This window comes from Chenopodium album, chromosome 10 (assembly GCF_948465745.1).
Source record: "Chenopodium album chromosome 10, dcCheAlbu1.1, whole genome shotgun sequence".
NCBI classification, from domain to species: Eukaryota; Viridiplantae; Streptophyta; class Magnoliopsida; order Caryophyllales; family Amaranthaceae; genus Chenopodium; species Chenopodium album.
In genome coordinates this window covers 14,203,227-14,230,779 of record NC_137843.1, presented here as the reverse complement: position 1 = coordinate 14,230,779, position 27,553 = coordinate 14,203,227, and the positions used below count along the sequence as shown (strand labels likewise).

The window sequence follows — 27,553 nt, the reverse complement described above, 5'->3', positions numbered from 1 at the left end:
CAACAAACACATCACAATCATCGCCACAAATAATTGATTACCAACCTAACACTAAAGGACTCTACTAGTCTACATCCTTCGTCCTATATTATGGAGAGTTACTCCATATAAATGTGTACTTCGTAATACACTTTTGATTTGTTACGGGAAATTAAGGGTGGTATGTAGAGGATGTTGGTGTGGAATTCAGCTTGTGACTTCGAGTCCCACCAACTACAATTGCTCGGGAGTCAGGACTCAGGAGTAGTGGGATTCCTTTACCTCTCCCCCTCTACTCTCCCAATCAGTTCAAACAAAAAGATAAGAAGATAAGAAGACAGAAGGGAACAAAGTTAAGCACATATGACAACCAAAAACAAAATTTGTTAATAAAAAAAAACTCCAACGACTCCATCTCTTTTGATGATTTGAATCAAGTCATAAACCTAGAGCAGATCTATGACATGCCCAATATATTTATACGTTACAAGCTCTTCAGCTCTTGTACAATTGAGAATTTACAAAAATTCCATATTTTTCGCAGTAGTACGGATACAAAATCTCACATATCAAAGTCAGATGGTTCCGGTAATCCACTGTCTGCTAGACCTCTTCAGGTACAATAGCCTCAAGCCCTTTATCCCGACTACTACCAGTCTGTCCCCTCCCCCAAACAGCCACCCAAAAAATATAAGGGGGGAAAATAATGAATAACCAAAAAATTACAATGCAAATCAAGTTACAATTCTAATACAGCGACATCTTGATATATTACATGATAAACAATAGGAACGCCTTAACCTGAAGATACAATGACCACAAAAATCACATCACTTGAGAGTTATACGAGAGTATTCAGGGGAATACAGAATATCTGAGCATGGATAAAAAGACATACCGTTGAAACCTATGACAAGGCTTTAGGCAACCAATCTTTTCGATTTGTGCATATATGAGGAAGATCAGCATCAAGGACAAACTAGGCTTTTAAGCAGTATTACGTTGGTAATGATTTAAAATCATTTGAATTGCATGCCGTTGAGATTGCGTTAAGCTCTGCAATATAAACATAAGACAAATATTAATAGCATTTCAAGTTGAATGCAATGATGCAACTAGAGTTTTTTCAGCCTATACAGAATATAATTTCAAGGCAACCTGGGAAAGCTGATCAAAAAGTGTAGTGTCACTCTGGTAGAACTTCACCAAAAAATCAACAAGATAATTTGCTACATTAATCTGCAAAAGTAAATGGAACAAATAACAAAAAGATTAGATCAACAATGATTTCGTCAACCTATATGCAACATGCCCATCAGATCACAATGAATCAACCTCATTAAGGGGGTCGATACTGCTCAATAGATCATCTTCATCTCCATCCTGTTCGTTCTTCAGCACCATGCATCGTTAAAGAAATGTTAGCAGATATTATGATAAGAATTAAAGCATTTCCAGAAAAAAAATATGGAAAAAAAAAATGGATAAACAAAGGAATATAAGAAGAGAAATAGGAGAAAAAAATATTACCTCAAATACTTTTGCCATAGCCGCAAGATGTTCATAAGCAGGTTTGCCAGAAGATTTGGCAGTTGCCACATGTAAGATATTTTGATCTACATCTGCATCTCCTGCATCAACTTCCTCCCAGTCACTATCCTGCCACAGCATTTAAATTAAACTTTTAGTCCAGTTTACTTTACAGGATACAAATAATACAATCAATAGTTCAATCATTACCTCCTCATCATGCTCCGTCACTTGTTCTTGAATCTCAATTAGTGTATCCGCTAACAAGGCAAGAATCTGCATCAGATTATTAAAAAAAAAAACAAATGAGATTAATATGTTATTTCCGACAGTTTGTTCTCTAACCTCCATCATATATATATTGCAACAAATCAGGACAACAGAGGGTAGATTAGTATGCTCAGGGTAGATTAGTCTTTCTTATGACTGGATAACAGAGGTTGATTGCATGGGTCACTATTCAATGGGATAAAGGATTAGTCCATCAGGGCTTTTCGGTCACGGAGCCGGCTGGTCACAAGGTGGGAAAACTCTTTCAAGGTAGCTACTTTTCCAGTTAGACAATACTGCTTTTAGGGGTGTAGAGTCAAATAATAGGGAGATTTGGGACTGGCTGTATCCACCGTTTCTTTTTGGGGTAGGTTATTTTAGTTTTTATTGAAACTGTACACCAACTAATTACGACTTCTCTAGGTGAAGACTCACTGACAGAGGTCAACTCGCAAGAGGTAAAAATAATGCACTAAAATTACATGCATCTGGCCTTTTGTGTGCATAAGTTGGGGAAAAGGTATATGCTGCAGTTTGATTTAGACGTACTGCAGGGATACTTATCTTTAAAGTATGCATAGTATGGAGAGGAAGAGCATACAAGATACTGAAAAATCTATGCTCACAAGATCACAGTAAATCTTATCTTTGGATTGGCTCTTAAGAGAAACCTTTTTACATGAGATAACAGAATAATAGTAATGTGATAGGTTTTGTTATTACCATAAGACAACTCAAGCCTCCTAACCCCAAAGATAAGGAAATGTAAAAGAACGGAATGTGCTTAAATCTTGTGTCACACCTATGTAAAATAATAAGGGACCAAATGAGCACTATACAATTTTAACTAATAGTCTAATACCAAAAATATTAATTCGGCAATGGACATGCTATAAAACCATCATTGATCTAGAACTTAAACTACATACAAAGTGACAAAATAATAAATACCATGCCTACTAAACTTGTCTTAACTAGATCCAGGTTTTGTCCTTTTAACCAACCAAGATCACTGCCACAATCACCACCCACCCTCACCACCTTCCCCAAAAACGCCATCCACTGATTGTACACTCACCACCTTCCCTGGAAACACCACCCATCTACCCTACTTTCACCGAAACAACTACCCTCACCAACCCACAAAACTAACCCTAAACACATCCCCCAACAAAATTTTCAGAACTTGAATCCATGGTGGTCGGAATGTGCCACGGGTTCCAGATCTGAAAATTCAGTGGTTGAATTTGACGACCACGGTCTCAAATTTTGAGGGAAAAAACGAGAGGAAAAAAAGAAAGGTGTTGGTGGCGAGATTCAACCAAAGGACATGGGTTTGGTTGTGGTAGTTGGCCGTGTGGTGGTGTAGTATTTTTCTTTATTCTTTCTTTCTCCTCTTGATTTGAGCGCTTTGTTATGAAACTGTCAAGAATGATACATGTGGTGGCGTTGTAGTGGCAGTGGTGGTGATGGTGAGATGGTCTGATATAATGACAGGGATAAGGTTAAGGGGTGGGGCAAGTAATTAGATGGCTTAATTGTTGCCCATTTACTTCTCTCCTCCCTGGTATGAGTGAAAAAGAATATGTTGCACATAAATAAAAATTAAAAAATAAAAAAAAAAATATAAATAAATAAATAAATAAAAAAAAAAAAAAAGAAGAAGAAGAAGAGAGGAAGTACTATTATAGAATGTTCAAAAAAGTTGACACATTAGTTATTAGATTATAGTTAGCTTTCCAAATATATGCCTACTTAAATGGACTGGTGCAAAGAAAACAAATATCTTTACCTCATTTCGTTTGGGCATATAGTTTTAAAAAAGATAATTTGATATTGAGATACATGTAAATTTTACTGGAAAATGTGGGCAATTTCACAATGATACGAGAATAGTTATATGAGAAAATGGAAAAAGTACTTGTGAGTGGAGATAGTTAAGCCCAGATAGAGCCATAGAGGGAGTATATGAGAAAGAGAGAACACCAGAATCAAGGAGAAGTACAACCTTTGCATTAAGAGGCATCACAGTCCACTGTTCTGGAGCTGATTTAGCTTTTGAACGTGTTGTTATTCCTGCAGTGTTCTTCATACAATAGACAGTCAGCTCTTTTTACATAGTAACTCTGCAAAAAGAGTCCAGAATAAAAATTCAAACCTGAATCAAATGGCCTTGAACAAAGTTTTTTGCCAATTCTACATGCCTGGTAGACAGCAAAAGTGCCAAAGAAGTGGTAGTAACTTTAATTTGGTATGATCCCTGTATCTCACCTACAGAGGTTCAGATTAATGAAATCATCTTCAAACAGCACGCAATAATCATTACCAAAATACCAACACGAGTAAAAGATACATCTCAAAATGCCAGTGACAGGTATTTAAAATAAATTGAACAGTATGGATAACATATATACACAGAAAGCCAGCTATTCACGACAATGCAGAAACAGCAGAAAATTGAATCACCATGGCTATTGTAAATATGTATTTTCTAAGAGGTGATCAGTTGTATAAACTATCCTGCGCCCTTGTCCTTGGTATAAAGGGGGTGGGGGTTTCCAGAGGCATAAAATCCTTGTCCAGGATAGACAGGGCCACAGGGGGGAAGAGAAGAGAGTGAAACTGTCTTTTAGTAAAGTTATGTAATTTTATACTTGTAAGTAAAGTCACTTTCCGCCGTAGATGTTGATGTTTAGCCGTTGAAGGTGGTTGTTTCGGATTCGGGTTTGGGTCCGATGGTGTTTACTTGGGTGGTTAATAGCTTAAAGGGAGACGACCAAAAGGTTGGAGGGGAGGTGTAAGCGAAGGTGGGGTCACAACGGCCAAGGTTGACAACGGTAGGGGAGGTGGCGACTTAGGTACAGACAAACGTCGGGGGTGGTGGTGGCCTAGAGGACCTTGGTTGCTGGTTTTTGCGAGTTCACTTTTAGGTCACCTTACAAGGAAAAGGGTAGGTGGGATAAGGCCCATAAGGGTAGGGTATATTTGTGTTTTGATTTTCTCTTTCACTTCTCCTTAGTTGTGCGCCAAAATGAAGTGTGACATCAAATAAAAAAAAAAGAGGAAGTATATGATAAACTACATTTTTTGAAGAATTTATTTTACTCGATCTGCTCCTGTTCCTTATTCTGATAATCATGACGTAAGCAACATCAATTCATATTTTCTAAAGTTCATTGAACTATAACAGTCCTTTTACAGATGCAAATAGCAGTAAAGGCTGAGGCAGTCAGGTCACGACTGATTACTACACATAAAAACGTGAAGCACCCTGTAACAATCCAATCCAGAGATAAGACTCAAGATACCAGATCAGCCTAGATCCCTGACATTGAGTTATCATTGTGGTTGTAATCCAAAGATTAATGTTACAACTTACAATGCAATCAGTGGAATCCTCAAATTTCAAACGAAAACTTACAAGTAAATGCTCTACATACACACACTTCTGTCAGGTTATAAGAATTTGCATGCTTTAATGAATACTACTAAGTACTAACCTTGATGCTTGACCCATTCAGACATTACATAAGCAAACGAATTCCTGTCACCATTCCCGGGTATGGAGACCAACAAATCAATAAACTGGCCAACATTTGGAGCGCTCAAATGAACCTATACACAGTATAAGGCATTAAATATATGGAATTAGCAGCGACATGTTCAATATAATTCCAACTATACAAAAATTCCTATCGGTTATAGGTAAAACTAATTGCAATAAAAACCACACAAATTTTCCGCTTTGGCTGTTACTACAACTTTAGGAAACATTGCATACAGAAATAGGTTCACAGCATAGAGTGCACACTTATGCTTCAAATGAATTACTCAAGCTTCATGCTTCCATTTAATCACACAACTGGACAACAATGTCTGCTTTGGCTGCTATTAGCCTATTACTGCAGCTTAAGGAAGGATTGCAGAACAGAATACATACATCCTATATTATGCACATCAGGAAAAAGGGAAAAAAAAATGGTACATGGTGACTGATAAAATTCCACATTGGGTATATTAAAGTTGAAAAGACTCAAAGAAAAAATCACTTTTTTCTCTAGGGGGGAAATTAATCATGACCTCATTCTGATTTAATACTTTTCATTAGATTGCTGATCTTCCAAACAAGAATTAGCGTGAGAACCAAAGGACTCACCGGAGGATGACTAAAAAATTCTAGCACTAATATCATGCCACAAATTTGATGATTTTCGTAGAGAAAAACGTGAATGACATCATCCGAAGCCATGAACTTACGATTATTATTGAAAGCGAAAGGTGATAATAGTTCAAGGTGATAAAGTTTATGAGTAATACCAATCTGGCAAAAACAAGTAGCAACGAGTTTTTCAGCCCAGCGATTTCACAAGATTGCATGCGCCTGACAAGTGCAGAGACCAGATCTTGAATATGCTGTCCCATCTGTGAAGGAAGATTCAAAATAAGTTGCAAAATGTAATTCCCGACAAAAAAAGATCCCGAGCTTTCTAGATCAGGGTCCAGAAGCCTGCATGCACAGCAAAATCCAACAGTTACATATCACTACAAAAATTATTATTAAGAAAAAGGATCCACCCACAGAGAAACAGGTGACAAGTCAAATTAGCATATTGACTTGAACAAATGAAGCAGATGAAAACTTAAGTACAGTATCAACAAAATGAAAATGCAAAATAATATCATAAACAATAGTCATAATAATATCCAGACTAAGGTGACTAAAACTTTAATTTTGCCACTTTCAACACAGATCAACAACAATAAATTTTGTCAGTAGCATGTGACAAGAGCTATCTTGTATAACAGTTCACACACAAGAACCAAAGCATCAGTGGAAAGGAAAAAGGTAGCTGACAAACATAGATACTCTAGCAACCACCAATGAGGTTTTCTGCCTAAAGTGGGGGACTGATTTAGTTAATATAAGATGTAAGGAAGCCATTTAACATATATTAACACAAAGAGGCTACTCAAGAAAGACCAATGGTAAAAGAGAAGCTATATTAATGAGAATTATACAACCACCATATCACTACTGGGGTCAAAGTAATACATCATATTATCTGATTATTTATATTAATCAGAGGGCAAGACAACCTCAGAATTAAGAACAAACAAAAGAGCAAGAAATTGAACCATATAAAGAAAGCCTCTTAAGACCACCTCCATCATATTAACAGTCATTTCAAGCAAACTAATGTATTTGGCAAAGACATAAGAGAATATGTAATAATGCATTTGTACGAATATTCACACTAGTGCTGCCTTAAATTGTTGTTAGTATGCACATTAGCATGTCACTTAATTTCATCCAGAAGGGCCGCTTGATTATAGGATAATCATCATATTATAATACAAAGACACTTATGTGGCCAAAAACAAATCACCATGTGGTCTGTCCAATGGATCGTACTGAAAACAATACTCCCCCATTTGTTCGAATACTCACACTAGTGCTGCCTTAAATTGTTGTTGCATATTGTTGTTAGTAAGCAAATTAACATGTCACTCAATTCCTTAAATGATACTCTCCATCCAGAAGGGCCGCTTGATTTTAGGATAATCATCATATTATAATGCAAAGACACTTTTTTGGCCAAAACCAAATCACCATGTGGTCTGTCCAATAACTCCAATTGATCTTATTGATAACAATACTCCCTCCTACCATCCCCCCTTTCCAAATTTCTGCTTACTTCTATTACCAATGGTATTATAACAGCCACACTACAAATGTTATTTACCCTTTTCCCAAGTATCTGCTTTACTAATTTCCACAAAATGCTGGCCTACATTTTTTTGAGGATTTTTCACCAGGCAATCAAGAACACAGTCTCGCCCTCTCGAGTTTGGTCACAAGCAAGACTACATACATCAAAACCCTTCCAGAACTCATACTCATAGAGAATAATTGTAGCAGTGAAACACAGGTCTGCAATGAGGAGCCAAACATAGCCATCCAATCTAACCTCTGTCAGCCTAGAAGTGGAACTAGACTGGGAACAATTTAATCCACTTTAATTCAGTTTAGAGGCAGATAAAAGGATAATAAATATAATTCAGAATATTTAAATTTTATATCTGAAGATTCTGAAACCTCCAATTTGGAATTATCTAATACCTCCGTTTCATATTTTTTGCAACTTTTGCCAAAAATGGAAGCTACACATTATTTGCAACTAATGTTTTCTTTCCTTTTTAAGTTGTCATTTCTCTCTATCTCTCTCCTCATCACATGCATTCCTATTTTACTCTACCTATCTTACACTCAATGTATAAAAAAGCTCAAGGCGCACTGAAGCGAGAGGGGTTCTGCTACGCCTAGGTGCGCCTCTTTGAAGTGAGGCGCAGTATATGGGCTGTTAAAAAATTTTGGCTGATGTTTGCCTCATGTGTGCCTCGGGCGCTTTTTGTGCGCCTAACCCAAAAAACCACCCCTGATCGCCTTGCGCCTCAGCGCGCTTTTTCAAACACTGCTTACACTCACAAACAAATTTTGCCTAGGAGTCTGTATACCCTTCAAAGTTGCAAAAAATGTGAACAGAGGTAGTACACAAGTTGAGAGTTGAATACCAAATTGAAATATATACTAAGACATCCAAGTACCGTTTGGACTTTGCAGGTTCTAGTCATGCCAAAAAAAAAATAACAAAATAAAAATTAAAAAAGTCATCCTTAGCTAACAGAAATAAAGCATTTTGAGTTTTTACTATGTAGTAATGTACAACAACCAAATAGTAAATTATAATTCCTAAACCTAGATATTATGATAATGATGGCACATATACATTCAAGTCCCAAGCCGGTCCTCTAAATTGAAATTACTCCTTTCATGCGTATTAAAGATGTTAAGATTTAATAAGAAAGTATATCATGACCAGAATCAATAAGACATATTTCTGTCACATGAATTGTATTTCACCATCAAAGAAGGAAATCAAATACCTTGAAAGAGCATCTAGAAGACTCCTCATCGTAAATCCGGGATCTCCACCCCAAGCAAGAAGTTCACTCTTTCCACCACATACAAAAGCAGCTAAGCATTCTGTAGCATTCTGGTGAGCAGTACAGATACAACTGAGTGCTAAAAGTAATTTAACAATGTCGAAAATGAAATTCATCATAATAGGTCTTACCTGCATCTCACTATGATCATCGCTCTGAAGTACTATTTGTATTATAGGATTAAAACAAACATCATATAATGCTTTGATAACCGGACCAGGAGCATTCTGTCAAAAACAATGGACATAAGCTCGATCTAGTGTGTTAAAAGAAAGAGAAAAAGAACTCTAGGAGAATAACAAGAGTCACAAGTCACCTTCAAAAGCATAGTCACCAAATCCAGTGATCCAGCAACTAATCCGTCAGGCTGCTGTTTAGGCTTATACACACAGCCAAGCATGCAACTCAATAACTTGATCTTTCTGAACTCATTTGACCACTATCAAGGCTTAAGGATCCAAGACATACCTGGCTAAGAATTGGTCCAATATAGGGTAATACACGAGAAACTAATGGTTCGATGCAACCCGGAGCACTTTTGATTGCCTGATGTGAAAAAAAAGAAGGCAAATATTCAAGAAATATAAATAGTTTAATAAAACATATAGATTAAAACCCAAAGCTCCTCAAATTCCCCCAAATAAAATCCACCAGGCCACCATCCACATTAACTAACAAACAATCACTATCTACACTGTTAGATTTTCCAAAAGACTGGCCAGCATGTTTCATGTCACCAAACCAATAATCAACATAAGTTTGTATAGCAAGATACTGTTCATTCAGATACAAAAACCAGATCTTGTAATCATACATAGGCCAAGCTCACTCAGACATTCCGTCACACAAATATAGAGGATATAGCTTCTATACATAGAAGTGAAAGAACAAGTCCTCCATGTCACCACATAAGCACTCTCATCAAGCATAACTTAAAAAACCTATATTTGAGATATAGTCCCAAACATTTTCCTTGGACTGATCAATACCGGTTGTGACTCTAAGCCTAGTGGATTCAGATAATCAAGTGCTCATATCAAGTTTGTCGACAGCCAAACCGAAGAATAAGCGTTTTACTATCAATCACAATTGTTTGTGTTGGGCATAGTATTCATATCAGAAATTATGGTCAAGGATTACTATATAAATCTCTATCTACTTCCAAGATTCCTTCTAAAACATTTTCCACACAAAACCTCCGCATCTTCACCCAAATTAGTGAATTAAACAGGATTTTTTTTTTTTTTTTAATTGTAAGCGGCACGTCAATCTTAAGAAATTTCAGCATATCATAAAGTAAATGGAAATAAAATATTTATACAAACAAATAAACAGCTGAGGGAGATAGAAACAAAAGGTGGGGTCATGCCGGTCATCAGCTTGGCTAGTCAAACATGGGTTGGTTCATAGATCGTTGGGCTTTGATTACCAAGGAATAGAAACTTTACAAATAAATCCCGAAGATTAGCATTCTACGGCTGTTATTTTATGGTTACAATTATTTACGTTCTCAATGAGCTTATGATGTCACACTGGCAGGCTGTTAGCTAGTGTGTATCATTTTACGAGAATCAAGTACGGTATGGATCAACTAGAAGAGTTATGCATAATAAAAGTATTTGCTCCAAGGCAGAGTCCTAGAATTCCGTCTGTTTTCTGGGTTTGGAAAAGTGTGGATTTTCAACCTTAAGATATGTTGGGAATCTCGTATGATAATTTATCATATATCACAAATCACCCAAAGGGGCTTGGAAAACTGAGCTTAAACTGTAAAAAAGAGAATCGAAGTAGGAAATATTTCTAGCAAGGAGGAAATCCAAATCATGTAGTGCACAAGCCTGCAGATAGGTCATTTTTGGTTCACTGATTAGAGTATTAGAAGAATTTAATGTTCTAGGAAGATGATATAGAACCATTATACTTTTCTTTATTTTATTTTATTTTAGCAATTGCTTTCATTATTTACTCAACTCATGCGTTGCAAACTTTACTTATTTCCTTTGCTAAAGTTTTCTCAAACCTTCATCTTTTTTTTCATTCACATGTTTTTCCTCTCCTTTTTATCCCCTTACCTCCCTTTTAAAACTCTCTTAAATTTAATTTGTATATTCTTTTTGTTTCTCACTTTACAACTTTTTTTTTCAAACTTTTATTACATCGACTATCTTGCTATGCTCTTTTTCCTTTCCAAACAGTTCCTTATAATGATTCGTGCTAGTCGACCCCAAATCATTTTGCCATTTTGGGACTAAGGCTTTGTTGTTTGTTTGTTTAGGTCACATAAGTTGTCCCTTCTCTTGGGAACAATTTAATATATGAAAGGGTGCAAAATGTTTCTATACTCCCTACGTGTTTTAATAAGTGTTACACTTGCTAAATCTGGCCGTGTTTTAATAAGTGTTACACTTCCTTTTTTGGCAAAAAACTACATTTAAATAATATATCTTTCTCCTTTCATGGTCCCCACCAAAACCCACTACTACTTTTTTTTATTATATTTCTCGTCTCACATTCATTACTTTTCAATAAGCTAATAACCCCACTACCTTTCTTTTACAATATTTTAATACTCCAACTACCCCACTTACCTCTTATTTTATTTAAGTCTATTAAATTGTCTAAAACTATGTACCGATCAAACTGTAAAACTTATTAAAATACGGAGGGAGTATCTTAAAACATATAGGAATTAGAGAAATGGGGATTAGGGAGGGCCATATCCATGCATGAGATGTCTGCAGTTCTCTAAATTACCATTTAATTAATAAAAACTAAGCATGGGTTAGAAAACATCATTATGTGAAACCCTGTTACAAAACGCCATGATATAAATCAAATCCTTCACGCAACATTAGAGCCTTTTTCCTTTATGTCCGTTCTTAAATAAAACTTGGCCAAAAGTATTTCACTTATTAACTAATGAAACATATTATTCTATATATCCATCACCAAAAATACAACCCACTTATAACAAGTTTGGTCCTATTATAAAATCACTTCTTACACTAATAAATGCTAAGGATATTAAAACCTGTTAAATGTTCCATTCCATTTGTAAGAGTTCTTGATTTTTTGTTCCTGACTACTACAATTTTATCTTTAAAAACTTTACTGGCCTATAACCATCATCTACAAGCCTCTATTCTTTTAATTACAGTAATCATTGATAAAGGAAACTCAATGTCAACGAGACAAGAAATTTCACACTAAGAAAAAGGAACTGGTATATCCAATCCTCAAGTATATGGATTTGCATGAGGATCAAGCATTGGATCGTAAGGGATGGAGGAGGAAGATTTTTGTCCATGATTACACGGGATAATCACTTTTGGTTCATGTAGTCAACCCCACTTATGGGATTAAGGCTTTGATTGATTGATTGATATATCCAATCCCACTTCTTCTGTCCAATAATCTATAACTTTTACTGAATGAGCAGAAAACAGGCACATAACAAGGAACACAAATGTTACCTCCAGAACTTCAATGGCATCTATACTAATAAAGGGATCAGAGACATGAGAGACCCATGTGTTAAGAATTATGGGGGAGATAATCGGCTCCACGGATAAAGATGCTTCATGACCTACATAATAATAAATCTGATATTAATTTTAAGAGAAAGGACTCTGGACCCACCAAAAATTATTAAAAAATAAAAATAAAATAAGAAGACAATTCTATTTCAGTAACAAACATCAAACTATGAAGATAAGTCCACATTCCCGTCTTTATTTTTGTGCAGGCATAAATTACAGAAAACTACCTGACTTTATAGCTGCTTGTAATGTTTCAAGTACTAGGTGCAAGCTTTCTTCAGATGCCTACAGTCAAATTAAAGATGTAAGCTAGTACCATCAAGAAGATAACACAGGAAATAAAAAGGAAAGCCATAACCTCCCAATAATACATTACATGATTAAGTAGATCAACAAGTGATGAAAATAACTGCAATATCTGAGGTTGAAGAGCCTCTTTGTTTGCTTCAGATAAGAGTTGGGAAAGCACACGACAGGAGCCAACTTTAACAGGTGGCGGCCTGTACAGAATACATATCAGATATCTTCCCTGATAAGTCACAACCTATCATTAAACTTGAAACCATTGTAATTGAAGTAGAAAACTTATACTTACACATCCATGCCTATGGCTCTCAAGGAAGCAAAAAGAAAATGTTCAATCACCCCAAGGCTCAACTGCAAAGGAGGTTATTCTTAAGATACAGTTAAGCTGAATAATTTCCCATATAGACAAAAATTTGAAAGAGACAAAACGCCAACATTACCATAGATGAGAACTTAGGCACTGATGAGAACACGCGGGCATATAGAAAAGGGCACTCATGAACACCTGTGGAAAGGAATTGCTTAGCCAAATTACATAAACAAAAATACGAACTCAAAGCCCTAACAACCTTGCATACCTGCTCCAATATCTTCCATTATCATTTGCTCTATAAATTTCTTCAAATCAAATCCATCAGAGCCACAAAACTATTGAAAAGTGAATAACATATTAAGCAACCTCAAGTATAGGAAGACCTTTTCATACTTCAAATAGAAAATCAAGAAAGGAATATTAAACTAATTGACAGCAACAGAGAACTCAAAGCTGCTCAAACCTCTGCTTCTTGCAATTGATCTGATAATGATGCCATAGCATAAATAACAGCCTCCCTTATCTGTCAAAGGCCATATTGAAGAAGTAAGATTGACCACCTCAAGCATAAGATTAACATCAACTTTGATCATAACATGAAATATCCAATGGTAGGAAAGATCACTTCTAGCTTGACTTGCCACATCATTATATTCAGCTACAATACATTGGTATAACCCCACATTGAAAGCAAACTTTAATTAAAATTTCCTTCCTTATATTGAGGCAAGGAAGGTATCTGGTTTTGACTACAGAACTGAGTACATGTACAGATTCCAATGTTCAAGCAAGTTCTTCCATCTAGCAGAAATAATTTAAAGCTGCAAAAATTAACCATTGGAGTTACCCTTTGGCCCCATTTGGTTAAAACGTTTGCATCACGTTTGCATGTATCTTATCACCCAAAACATTATTTCATGATTAGATGAAATTGCAAAAAGATATGTGAAGTGGGGGCCATCTAAGAAACCACCAAGGTATACTAGAGGAAAGATCGATTTTCTCCAAACCCCCATCCTTGACATTAGAGGGACAAACCTCAGCACCCTATTTTTACAGACCATCATATCTATAATCTAGTTCATTAACCCCACCTCATCTAGCTCTCATTGGCACAGGCTGACTTACAGATGGACTACGGCATTATTTCTGTTAAACTATAACAGCCTTCATATTGACCTGGGAAAAACCACTCGTATCAAATTTTAATATAAGTGAGAAACTCCAGGGTATCTTTTTTAGTCAATATACAGTCCCTCGACCCTCGGTAGCTTAGTATCAAACAATAATTGAACGTTTTTAAAATTGTCCTTATCAATACATCATCATTTATCAAACCAAACTTACTTTTTCTATTTGTTATCCACAATCTGAAATGACAATCGTAATTTAATAAAAAAAGATGTGCAGCAAGATGATAAGTGTTCTGCAATCATGGATAACGGCAGTTAAACAACAAATTATGCATCAAAATCTACATGCTATAGCAACCCAGACTGGGCATCAGCAGATATCCAAAAATTATTTCAAGCTTGAAGGTCAACTTTTCACAAATACATGAATGAACAATGGTATTACACCCAATGCCACCAAAGCAGCTCCCACTTGCGAAAGATGGTAAAAGGTACACAACCTTATCCATTCACCAATAAAGTGGCTGCTTCAGTTAGACCCGTGATCTGAAACAAAACAGTTGTCTGCTGCTTCATAATGAAAAGAAAGTGTAATCATTTTATGAGCCCTCTTCCAATGAATAGATTTACAGATTTCCAATCATGATCAGAGCAAAAAGAGTCCCATTCATACAGCCTTAATTTCTATTCAAACAGATCTAGCAGAATTGCAGAAATGTTTCACCAAGATGCATAGGCTTGTTAAGTAGTTAGTACTTTGTCACATCAAAGACAGAAAAATACAAGTTTAGATTTCAAAGCAAATTTACTCAACAACTCCCACTCCTGAAAATACGAAACACACACATACAAACACACAGAGGGTAATCATTCAGGAAAAAGAAGACAAATAGCATATATAAACTTCATCAGATAATTCTCAAATCAACACAGAACATATCAAATTTTGCAAACCAATAAGTAATGCAGCAACAAATTTTGCTACACTTACCCTCCACCAAAATTCAAAACCATCAGCCTTCTGCTGTTGTGACTCGATAAATCGCCTCCTAGCAGCATCTATCAAGGCACAAAGCCCATCCTCGCCACAAGAACTGATGATCTCTTCTAATAATAGGACACCTGTAGACAAAATGGAAAATCAACACAATTAACAATCATATAGCCAAAATCAATTACATTACAAGGAAAAGGAGTGCGCCCCCCCCCCCCCCCCCCCCCCCCCCACCCCCCCAAATGAACTGAGCCAGATCAAACATTATAGGCTATCTTATAAGATAATATTATCAGGAAATATGTGTCCAACAGAGACGAACACTTGATTCCAGTCGTAAAATAGCCTCAGAAAAGGTAGCACAGATCCTCAGTAGAGAGAAGCTAGGCCCTCAAAGATTTTTTCAGTCTCTCCATCAATGTAGAACACATTATTATAATGGAAACTAAATTCCCAAGTTTACTAATCCAAGCCTTTTTTTTTTTAATCCTACTTTCCCAAGCCACATGCACTGAAGGCAACACAAAAAAGATGTAGACGTTGACAGAACAGGGATGGCAACACTGTTTACCAAAATTTAACAATGCATAAGTTCCAAGCGTAAGAAAGGTAGAGTTCCCATATTAAATCATATAAGTAACTAGGGAAACTCATAACATAACACTAAACTCTGGAGCAGCTTGATTAAAGACAAAAGCAGAATTATATAGCATGGCCTTCTCCAACTGACCTATAATCCTAACAAACAAGAAATCATTTTGTTCCCAAGATTTTAATGACCAAATTTTTAAAACTAAGTGTTTCTATATTTTCATATACTATAGAGAAAAAATTACATGTCCATCACTACGTGAACAAAAGGACTGGCTACATTGCGTTTACTGTCAATGAGGACAAATAGTTCCTTCTACTGAATCTTAAACTTTAATTTATGTACTGATTTTTCTATACAAATTCTATAGTTGTCCCTTCAAGTTTTGCATACCAGAAACACGGCAGTTGTACATATTGTCATCTTCATCAGAGATATACTGATTTGCGTCCAGAGACCATGCATTCATCTACATAATATCCAAGAAAGAAAAAGTAGTTAAAGAACAAAAAAAAACTAAATTGCGCAACTTAAGTTCCTCAATTTTTCTACGAGTGACCTATCAGAGATTGAAACAGGATTTAAAAATGTATGTGGGAATCTTCTGATGGCCACAAAAACATAATAATACAGCTGATAAAGTCGTACCATTTCCTCAATTCACAGATGGCTTTTTTAAGGAAAAACGTCTGGTTTCAACAAATGTAAAATGAGCAAGGAAAACAACAAACAATTTCATGATGACAAGATAATAAATTAAAATTGACTATCCAATTTGGGCAGCCAGAAATTCAAGTATCACCAAAGAGGCATAAAAAACAAAAGAAAAAATGGAGCACCTGTTGTTCTGTAATCTGCATAAATCCAAATGTATAGTAAACCAGCTCTTGCAAGTTATTTGCAACAACCTAAATAGAAAAAGGAAAAGCCGTTATCAGAAGTGCATAACAAGAAAACAAAATAAAGTTACAAATCTGAATTCAAGGTTCATTTGCTGTTATACCTTCACAAATCTCGAACTGCCGACGACTGTTAACAAAAATTCAAATAACTGCAAAACGTTTGTGTTAGTAACCTTGCCTAAAGAGGTAAAGAAAGAAGATACCATACTGACAATTCAACCTGACTACACTGCACTACTAAGTATATTTGTTTGAAAAAGATGCAGAGCATTAAACAATAAATTTACATATAAAATAAAGTGAATGACCCATCACTGCTAGAAAAATAGATTATTGACTTCCATTTTTTGCCTGAATCGTAAAGCTGCAAAGTGTTTTTAGAAGACTTATTTGATAATAACCCTGTATAACTCACATCACAGCCAGACAGACGAGATCTAGACAGATCTATACAGCCTTGCCACTCAATTACACTTCCTCCATTCTCTAGAGGATGCACATAGGGGTAAGGGGGAGGCACAAATATTAAAGAGACCCATGTGATAGGTGAGAGAAAAATAGAGATGATTAAGGAGGCACATTTGATGATGAGAGAGATAGGGAAACAAAAGCCAAAGCATAATTTTGCATCCAATATGAAGCTTCCTATAATTGGAAGTGTAGCATCCTTTAGAGAATCGAGGAAGTTTTAAATTTTTAGAGAGATCGTTTCATAAGCAAATGGTTTTTTTCATAAGAACAAAGAACAATTATCAGATTGGGTAATACAGAAGGAGAACAAGGTTTCCTCACAACAAACTCTTTAATTGAATATAAGAAGGGTAATACAGAAGGTAGAAAAAGTGACAAGAAATTTTAAAAAACAATTTTTAGCCAAATTCCTCAGTATCCCCACTAAAGTATAATTTGGGAAATCTCCGGCCTGAATCCATAAGGAGCTAGCAAAGTCACTTTATATTAGAGCAAGTCACGCACGAAAGCAACATCCTTAAAAATTTGTCCATCTTTTTCTCGATGTCTAGCCAAACACCACACAAGATTGTCATCATTGTATTTCACCAAAGCAACTTCTCCTTCGCCTTACCAAATCCCACAAACCGTATTTGTAACCACTCCTAAATGTTCGAAAGACACACTTTAAGTCTCCTCTTTATAAAATACAAAGTATCTTCTCCAGATTAAGCACATTAATTGTCATATATTTACCTCTACCGATGCTTATTTATTTTAGAACTGTGCATCATAAATAATTGGGAACAGTGCAAGAAATCAAGCCAAACTGGCAAATCTTTATAGCTCTATTAGACTTCAGTACAATAACTATGCCTTATGAAGTTGAAAAGACAGATCCAAGTGGCTTATATAGAGAAATACAACTTTCTTGTTTCAAGTTTTCTTAAGATTCAACTTCCATCTGTCCTGCCTTCAAGCATGAAGTTGATGCAGCTGTTCTATAAATTCTGGAAGCATTGTGCCATAGTTGTGTAGAATCTGTGGATTCAACAAGATGGAGTATAGGGTTATGGTTTCAAGGCCCTCAGGCCAAATAGTTTCAAGGCCCTCTGACCATTCAGATTCCCGGACAAGGGAGTTGAACTCAACTATCCACTCTCAAGGTTCGTATAAATCACTAGATGTTGGTGTTCTTCAAATTTCTAGCTAGAGTAGCTTTAAAAAGGTAAAACTTCTGCTTTAAGGAAGGTAGTGCGAAATGTGAATTCAGTATGCAATACGTCTTTTGCATTTTTTCATTACTCTCCAGGTTCCCCTATCCTAATTTTGTTCCATTCCAATGACATGGCAGTAATATAAACAAAAGGGAAAAGCAGTTACTCACTTGTTACGTACCTGTATAACAAAGGACTCTAGACTTCTCTCTGCCCCATCAGAGTCATATCGTCCTTCAAAAGAGTCTTGAGTACCTTCGACTGATGATTGCTCGTATACTTTTAAAGTACTCACAAATGTTTGCCACAGAGGTCCGACAATAGCTGCAACACAGGACACATAGAAACAGGATGATAAATCCTCATAAAAAGAAAGAGAAATACAATAAGAATGTGCCTAATTGTTATCTTGTAGGCAAGAAGCATATTAAACTCACACATGAACTCTTTTTCAGTAGCACTCGGAAAATTCTGAACAAATTGATTCAAGCACTTCAGAACCTGACAATTGAAAAAGAACAAATGCGTATAATATTATTAGCATAGCAGTAAGCAATTCAGGAGTTCAGGGTTGGCTGTTTCACCTTCATCCAAGCCCCACAGTCCAGCATCACACACTCAAAATAAAAAGGTAAAGAAGGATGTCATTTGTCAAAATAAACCTCTATTCTTATGCTCCAGTCATCAGGATCTTCTGGTTGCACTGGATGACTTAATACAGCTGAAAACTGCTCCATCCATGGTTGAAGCATTGGTGACATCAGATGGCTGGTCTCTGCCTGAAAGGAGTCATTATATGTCATATGTAAATTATTCAGAATCAATAAAGTCAAAATAAATTTAATTACTCAGAATTTAGACATGTAAACTTAATACCTTGTAGGCACCACTCATGGTACCCAGCATGGATGTACAGCTGTAGACTATTGACAGAGCTTTTGCACGCATTGATTTTTCATAGATCTAACCAAGGTAAATACAGAGGTGAGCCACCATCAATTTGAAGCATCAACTTCATCAGAAAAATAAAACTCTGGAGCAACTACTTGAAATTATAGTCTAAATTTTACAGATAAGCAACTCATTAAGTTGACAGTTAGACACTACTTTATATAGATTTACCAAATCAGCCCCTAAAAGCTGAGATCAACTATGGGTAGACAGAAATTTAAAGTAGGGCTGTGATAATATAGTCGATACTGACCCACTAAGTTGTTCAAATAATCACAAAGATAATTAAAAAAAGATTTATATTGTAGGGGATCAATAAGAACTAAGAAAGATAACCTCATGACACTCAGGCTTCATCTGTTTTTGAAAAAATTATTCGGGAAAATGATTTTTCATGCAAATCAATTTTTTAAGGGAAAACACAATTGAAAAAATAGTTTTCTTCAGCTTGTTTCCTAACAAGAAAATTTAAAAGGGGGGAATGGGAGGGGAAGGGAAAAGATGGATGGGAGGAGAGGAAAGGGATATTAAGAGTAGGCAGTAAACACAGCATTCCTTCTTCTGAAAAGGAAGATGGTTTTCCATTCTAGGGTAAACTAATTTTCACCTTTGAGAAAATTGTTTTTCAACCTTTACAAACCAAACAATGGAAAATTGGAAAAATCATTTTCCTGAAAAATGAGTTTCGCTAAAATAAAAAAAGCCCCAAAGTAACTCATCAGTTCCGTGGCTACTATGCTACATGGATACAGCTTACACAAAGAGCTTGGCAATGAGAAACTTTCGGCTATAATAAACTGCTATAACCCAGCTTAACATGATTTAGCCCCCATCATTTCAAAATTGCCCATGTATGAAGCTACCAAAACAAAGCTTTTGCTGCATGACTATTGACCAATTAGGCAACTAGGTGTGAAAGCATCGTTTAGACCTCCAGCAAATTTAGATAATATACTGAAATAGGAACAAGGTAATCAAACCAGTATCATTCTAAAATTCTACTTTCTAGATACTACAGCTCAATATATGGATAGTTCAAACAATGTCAATTAGATTGTCAAGTAATTAGAAATGCAATATTATGAGCATTCAAAAAAGGGTCAGCAGTCCAGTGACAAAGGTACAAAAACAATAGCAGATGCATATAATAAGAAGAAAAATACACTAAAGTAGAATGCTACTATACACAATAACCAACATATTAATATTAAAACAATTATATATACTTAAGCCTTATGGTGCTTATAACTTCTGATGTACCAATAGCAAAGGTTTACTTCCTTAAGACCTAAACTGGTGTCAAAAAAAGACAGCATGTAAGCATAAACAGCTAAATTTCAGATGCAGCAGATTCTGCATTGACTCATTTAGGGCATAATTCACTCAAGTACAGGGCACATACTATCAAAATAATAACCTACACATATACATTTGAAATGAGACAATGAATAGCTGAACTATACGGACCTGAGGAGATGAGACAATTGAGAGCAAACAAGGGAACAAGATAGGCACCAAAGATGGTACAGCTTTATCATCTATGTCCCCGGATAGAAGGGCCAAGCACCTTAATGCACCAAGCACTGTAGAAAAATATTCAAGAATTAAACTCTTCTCATCTAACTTTGAAACGATGCCTTGAATAGAACAGCAGATTAATATAGCAAAAGACAGTAAAGCATAACTAAACCAACAACTGAGAGCGGTGACTAAAGGCTTTGCAAAGGTAATGCGGTCAACATTAAAATATCATCACCCTAGAAAATAGAATACTTCAGTTATTTAACATTTCAAACTACATATATGAGAGTATTTTTAAATATGAATTGCATTCTTTTATCTCCACCATCCAAAACCTGAGACAATGGAAGCCAATAATGGGACAGCAGCTTTGATTCACTTTCAATCTCAACTTGACACAAATTTAGTCAGAAAGGTTGAACTTTTTTATCAATGCAAAGCCCAAGAAAAATTCGAGAGTCCAAAACTTACCTCCATTCATATTAGTTTGATCATTAATCAATTTCATCAGAAAAGGCAATAATTCAGGCCAATCTTCTGGCCAATCATAGTGTGCAATTGAAGCAACAGCCATGCTAACTGCTGTGCAGATTTTCCTATGTGTATCATCCAAGCACAGCAGGAGAAGTCTGCGTATGACTTCCTGGAGAAACACGACAAGTGACAAATCCAATGAGAAGACCAAAAAGAGCATAAGAAATAGTCAGTTCATTCCATGGAATGGGTCAAGGTATACAGCTATAGTATAGTAGAACCAATCGATTCAATTACAACACAACGAACAAAATTCTCAATCAAAATTTAGTTATTTGCAACTTTCAAGAAAACTAATGAGCATCTTGTGGGGGTATTTTAGCCTAAAGAGTAACCACAGGTTGGAATATAAAAAAATACTTCCTCCATTTCTATTAAGTTGACGCGTTCAATTTAAGCACACATAATAAGGAGAGGAGAGTGAATGAGATAAATGATAAAGCAAGTGGGGTACACTAGTAAATACAAGGTATAAAACTTACCCAAAAAGGAAACGTGTCAACTAAAATGAACTTCCTAAAAAGGAATACATGTCAACTAAAATAAACGGAGGTAAGCAATTGGTATTTTATTAAAACTCAAGTAGAAGTGAACTTGTCTTTCAAAACGGACATCATAAGATTCATTAAAGAAAATACTGGTAATATGCACAAAATATCAAAACATTCCAAATAATACACGATGTGAATTTCAGATTTCCTTTCTCCTTTATTCACCATCTATGTAACCAATATAGTAGACATGCAAATGCATTGAATCAAACACGCCTACAGCACTTATTCCCCATCTTTCCACAACCATCAAATAGGAAGTCTAAGAAAAATACACTAATTTAGTTACAGATTTTCTAGTTTTTTATTAAGGGTCTTGCTAACGAACGCCCCCAAGGGCGTTAGATAAACATTTAAGATACTACCTAAAGTGGTATTAATTAGGGAATCATGACAAAATCACATGTCGATCGGTGTAATTAATGTTCATTTTAATTTAATCTTTCTACTTTTAGTTAACCTATCCAACGCTCCCGGGGCGTTCGTTAGTTTTTGCCTCTTATTAATACCAACTACCATTCAAAAATATTTCCAATACATAAAGCATTGACCTTTTCAATAATGAAACTGTGTTAGATTTAGCCATGTGTTCCAGATACAGATATAAATGTCATGTTTTCCATTGGAAAAATAAGTGTGAGAGTTGAGACCTAGACTCCCCCATTGCCAACCAGTAGAAGGCTGATGAAAAAAAGTGACAATTACTTATTCACAACTAAAGTATGCATTAGTTTATAATCATAAAAGAAACCAGAAAGTTGATCTTAGTGAGGTTGATAAAACAAAATTATACCAGAGGAAAACCCAACAAATAACCACTTTCAGAAAATTACGGTGTATGTCATTGAGTCCATTTCTTACAAAAATACTACATGCCCAAAAGAAGAAACAACTATTATAAATCAACTTTCCACTCATTAATACAAACCAGATTAATTAACAGAAGGCTTTGGCTCAACACAAAGAACAGGTGACTAATATAGCTTCCTTTTGGAAAGTATGTTGTCTTTCAAAAGTTCATGGTGTTCAGGAATCTGAAATCATATATGAGCATCCAAGTCCACATTGACTCTTTTTTAGGCTCCCCCTACTATCAACTCTCAAAAGCATTTTCTTTTAATTTAGCGAGATGTGGACAAATGTTTACAGATGATGTAGGACACTAATTGATGAAGAAAACATACTTTTGGATAGTGGTTCAGGTAGCTCAGTTCTTATATTATGCCTTAGAGAAGTTCAGCACAGATGAAACTAGGCTAGACTCCAGTGACAAAGGTACCCAAAAGAAAGTAAGTGGGGAACATTTAATAGATTTAATCAGAAGATGCACCAAACTTTTAGCTAAATTGATTTGTGATCTTTTTCTGTAAGCCTTATCGTTTAATACCATTTAACTGATTTTATATATGAAGATGCTCCAAACTTTAAGCAAAGCACGCTCACCTTTACCATAAATCTCAAATAGGCTATGTATTCAAGAAACGATTTTCTTCCCATTTTTCCACTTTCCCTATATTAAAACAAACTGCTCATAATGTGTTATACCTCTGTTTTCCTCTTTGATCCTATAAATTTATGTAAACAAAGTTTCAAGATACATATCCTATGCAAAAGGTTTCTCCTTTGCTGGAACCTTCAAATTTTCATGTATAAAATCTCAGGCAAAGAATCAAACTGAAGAGGAGTTTACTGGAACAGCTTACAGTGAGTCAACAGACATAATCACAATCTATCCTCTAAAAATTCTCACTGTACTTCTCTCATTCATTGATTAACTGCAGTAAAATCCAATGGAGAGAAGGGAAAGGGGGTGGGGGTGGGGGGGGGGGGGGGTGGTGGTCTCTACCTCCTGGATATATTCTTCCCTAGTCCCTCCACACTCCTGCTATCTTTGCAAGTTTGCCAAAACAACATGAAGACATTTGCTCGACTCTCCTCTTTGTCAAAAAGATGGAACAAACAAATTCCGGTCCTTAAGCCTCTTCTCCCTCCCTCACTTATCCTGATAACCCAAAAATTATAATATATTTCACCATCCACCTCAGTCACCATACATTTAACCCCCCTCCTCATCACCTTTATAGCTTTTCTCTTTAGTCTTTGCCTTGTGACAATTCTTGCCATATAGCAGAGTTGAAAATTCGTACAAAGATGTATGTATATATATATATATATATATATATATATATATATATATATATATATATATATACACAGGTTACCCCACACAAACACAAAATAAATAAATAAATAAATAATAGAAGTAATTCCGAAGAGAAGACAAAAGGTTAGCTGGGTAGTGAGAAAACCATCAAAGGTGTGTATGAATAGTCAAAATCCATTAAAAATCTCCATGACCAGGCATATTAATTTCGAACAAACAAGGAAAGAACCCAGCAATGGGGATAAAAAATTGATATACCTTCTCATCACTTGCAACAATAGGGTGCTCAAAGTTATCCTCGTCCTCGTGCCAATGCTTTTTGATAAACTGCTTCAAGAGAACTGCGGCTAGGTAACACATGTTAAAGCCTCCAAAATAATTCAATAGGGGCCACAAGTATGTCAGGAAAATAAAAAGGCTAAATAAAAAAAAATGGATATGGTGATTATTGATTATTGTGTGTTTCAAATAAAGCAAATAAGGAATCTAACAAATGCATAAAAAATAAAATAAAATAAATAAATAAGCAAAAATTTCTAACTAAAATCAGCAATAATCTATGTAATAAATCATAGCAGAACAAAGGTATAGAAAAGATAAATAACAAGGAAGCTTAAAATGTAAGAAAAGGATATTTGGCGCAGTCCCATTGGCAATTCCCTGTTTGCAGCTACTTTGGCCAATGCACTTCCAAAACCTAGAAATTTAGAAAGGGTCAAATTCAGTGGTTGGCCTTGAATCAGCTAGTTAATACATGCGTTAAATGGACGGCGGGAGTAGGGTGAGTCCCACATGCAATAAACTCATTTGAATGCCACAAGAAGATAATTAACTCATTGCTCGAGATGTTAATGTAGATCTAACATGGATGCAAAAAAAATTCATACATCTGCAATAGATTAAGCCCCCTTTAGATGATCCACACACAGAAAAGACATAATGACCTAGAAAGCTGATATAACTAACACAGATATGCACACACATAACTACTCCAATCTGAAAGCGCCATTATATCAGGAGCCACTTCATGAGAAAGAATTAGTAACACTGCATTTCGATGATGCAGCAACTTTCATGGTTGCTTGCAGAATTCTAGTTATACCTAAAAAGCCCTCATAGGAACATATACATTTCAGGAATTTCTGTATCCTGACTTCCTGACCGCCGTGCTGCTATATTTTGTTACCCCCGTCGCGTCGCTCAAGCTAGCTTTTCTGCGGCACTCAAATTCCATGAGACGCCCGCGCAAGGACCTCCATTCTCATTAGGAGATCGAGCATATAGCCAAAATTTAAATTTCAGGATAGACATACTAATCTAGAGTATCGTTTCAAAGTTTGGCTACGCATAATAATATCAACACAGATACAAGGATTATAAAAAACACAAATTGCATATATAATTCTAATCAATAGCCATCAGTAACATGAAAAGGCATACATAAGGGAGAGGGTGCAAATTTTTGACTGAAAATTACATCAATACATGTTACACCCTTTACCTTTTGCACCTTCACATCTTAAATTTTGTCTCATGTAATGGGTGGCTCGTGATTAACATCAAACTTGTAATTTATCCTTAATGCAATGTCTTACTAATGGTGGTCTCTATGCTAATTTAATGTTATTATATCTTGCAAAAAAAAAATTAAATGATGCCATTGATCAGCAAACTTGAGTTAAATTGCATGCATGCACACGTGCATAGACAATTACTAACAGAATTAAGAGGCATTGCACAGTTTAGGAGACCTATCAATAACCACCCAAGGGAAAAAAAAAAAAAAAAAGGAACTCCTATAAAATTATCGAGTGACTTGGACGTTTAACATATGGGAAGTACTTGATATGATGAGAAGAGAAGTTTTACTTCAAAAAAATTCCCATTACTCTAGGGCCTCTAGACTCCCTTTCGTTTGATGGTAAACCTTTTAAATAAATATATTTTCTAGGAAAAACAAAATTATAGATTAGTTTCCTTTGCTTGGTAACTTTCAAGAAAATCTAGAATTCAAGAGAGAAAAGGAGCATGGAGATAGGAGGATAGATGGAAGGAGAGAAAGAGGAAAACAAGGTTATCCTGCCATAAAAAGGAATTATTTTCCACCCTCACCCTCAGGAAACCATTTCCCATCTTTTATAAACCAAACAATGGAAATTAGGAAAATCACTTTTCCTACCAACCAAACACTCACCTACGGATATAGATTAATAATTGTTGAAAAGAGCTTCTCATAACAAATTAATATGGATCCCATCATTGGCTAGGTAAAAATTTCAATTCTCAATGTAAACCATAAACAACTTAGAGATAAACTCTTACCTTAATGTGCTGTATTATCACCCAAAAAATCAAACAAATTTTTCGCCTAAGGCAGGATAAGGATGAAATTAAATTACACAACCTTACCCCCAATCCCCATCCAAATAAATGGGTGCTCTTAAGCTTTATCCAATTATTTCAAAGACGCTATTTCATATATAATATTATTTCATATATAATATTATTTGAAAACATGGAACCTAGGCGCATGACAGATGACATAATATCAGGAAAGCCTACTCTATTCTACCTCCAGATTCAAAAACTGTCACTAACAACATTCCATTCAAATCCTAAGCTCATGAACTTTATACTAAAAAAATTTACTTGCAGATGACTTTCTTACAAATCTGTCAGCGAGTCATCTTAGTAGGCGATTATATAAGGCACCACCAAATGAAATAATGAATCAAACCGGTGGCCATAATGAAATAATGAAATAAGATAAGCCATTAATTCATTACTGAAACCAGTTATACAACTAACCATTTCTATCAATTCTTTTACTAGAAATACCAAAGGCAACATTTTAAACAAAGCATTAATGAAATTAGATCAACTAGAGTTACATTTCCAGTCAAAATAACAAGTAGACTGGCATAATAAGGTCATTATAGTTAATTAACTGCAATTTCCGCCCGGAACTAATAGTCATGTTGATAGCGTAATTTGAATTAATAAAATAACAAAAACTCCATAAATCCAGACCAAGACAGCATAAAGTGAGAAAGATAGCCAACCATGTTGGAGTGAGGCTTGAGTGAGAGACGCTTCCGCAAACGAACGAACTTGGTGATCAGTATCAAGTGTAGCATTCAAACAATTGATAAGCCATTGTTGATCTTGATCAAGGTTAATCGCATTCGCCATAGTTGAAATTCACGCAAATTATCCCTAAACCATTACAACAAAATTAAATTAAAAATTCAGAAAAATCGACTATAATCGGAAAAATGAAAAATTGAAGCAATTGAATTGAATAATACTGTAATAATCTGGAATTATAAACTAAAAAGAGAGAGAAATTGAAAGAGGAGAAGATTGTATTACCAGGTTGTTTGGAGGTTTACTAGGGTTTAAGAGAGGGAGTTGCTTTTTGAAATGGAGCAAAACCCGGCAATACACACACTCTCTCTTATAATAGTAGCCAGCTGAGATAATCAGTGGCGGGGTTATTTTTGCGCTTTGGGAGTTAGAAAGGAGGGAGTTGACACATCGGACGACTCAAAAGTATCCTAAGAACCTATGTGTTGTAATCATTATGTATGCAACTAAGGTTG

The 27,553-nt window shown here is 35.5% G+C and overlaps 1 protein-coding gene across 2 annotated transcripts; it reads right to left on the bottom strand.

Annotated features, from left to right (window-relative positions):
- Positions 1–349: 349 nt before the first annotated feature.
- LOC145563629 (uncharacterized) lies at positions 350–24,363 on the bottom strand. 2 transcript variants are annotated; one of them, XM_081624064.1, is made up of 32 exons: positions 24,210–24,363; positions 21,174–21,345; positions 20,649–20,764; positions 19,107–19,193; positions 18,893–19,009; positions 18,668–18,731; positions 18,412–18,554; positions 16,665–16,712; positions 16,501–16,569; positions 16,055–16,130; positions 15,067–15,197; positions 13,406–13,465; positions 13,208–13,277; positions 13,070–13,134; positions 12,919–12,980; positions 12,700–12,823; positions 12,551–12,608; positions 12,258–12,370; positions 9,253–9,330; positions 9,101–9,163; positions 8,916–9,011; positions 8,725–8,834; positions 6,097–6,286; positions 5,280–5,394; positions 3,938–4,050; positions 3,788–3,865; positions 1,720–1,785; positions 1,510–1,638; positions 1,315–1,371; positions 1,138–1,218; positions 878–1,035; positions 350–780 (listed from the first exon to the last, which is right to left on the bottom strand). In XM_081624064.1, exons 1-31 carry the CDS (start codon positions 24,309–24,311, stop codon positions 967–969), a joined length of 2,922 nt encoding a protein of 973 aa, XP_081480190.1. In that variant the 5' UTR covers positions 24,312–24,363; the 3' UTR covers positions 350–780; positions 878–966. The 2 variants fall into 2 exon arrangements, with proteins under 2 accessions (XP_081480190.1, XP_081480191.1); XM_081624065.1 differs by lacking the exons at positions 350–780; positions 878–1,035; positions 1,138–1,218; positions 1,315–1,371 and having other exon boundaries at positions 1,624–1,638; positions 3,788–3,855.
- Between the last annotated feature and the right edge of the window lie 3,190 nt (positions 24,364–27,553).

What these genes read in the sequence shown, in the direction of transcription:
- LOC145563629 (XM_081624064.1), bottom strand. Translation starts at nt 24,311, where the DNA reads ATGTGTTACCTAGCCGCAGTTCTCTTGAAGCAGTTTATCAAAAAGCAT. An exon ending in TGAATGGGTCAAGCATCAAG is followed by an intron (nt 4,051 to 5,279) that starts GTTAGTACTTAG and finishes GAACCTCTGTAG; the next exon opens with GTGAGATACAGGGATCATAC. An exon ending in TGACGGAGCATGATGAGGAG is followed by an intron (nt 1,639 to 1,719) that starts GTAATGATTGAA and finishes ATGCTGTGGCAG; the next exon opens with GATAGTGACTGGGAGGAAGT.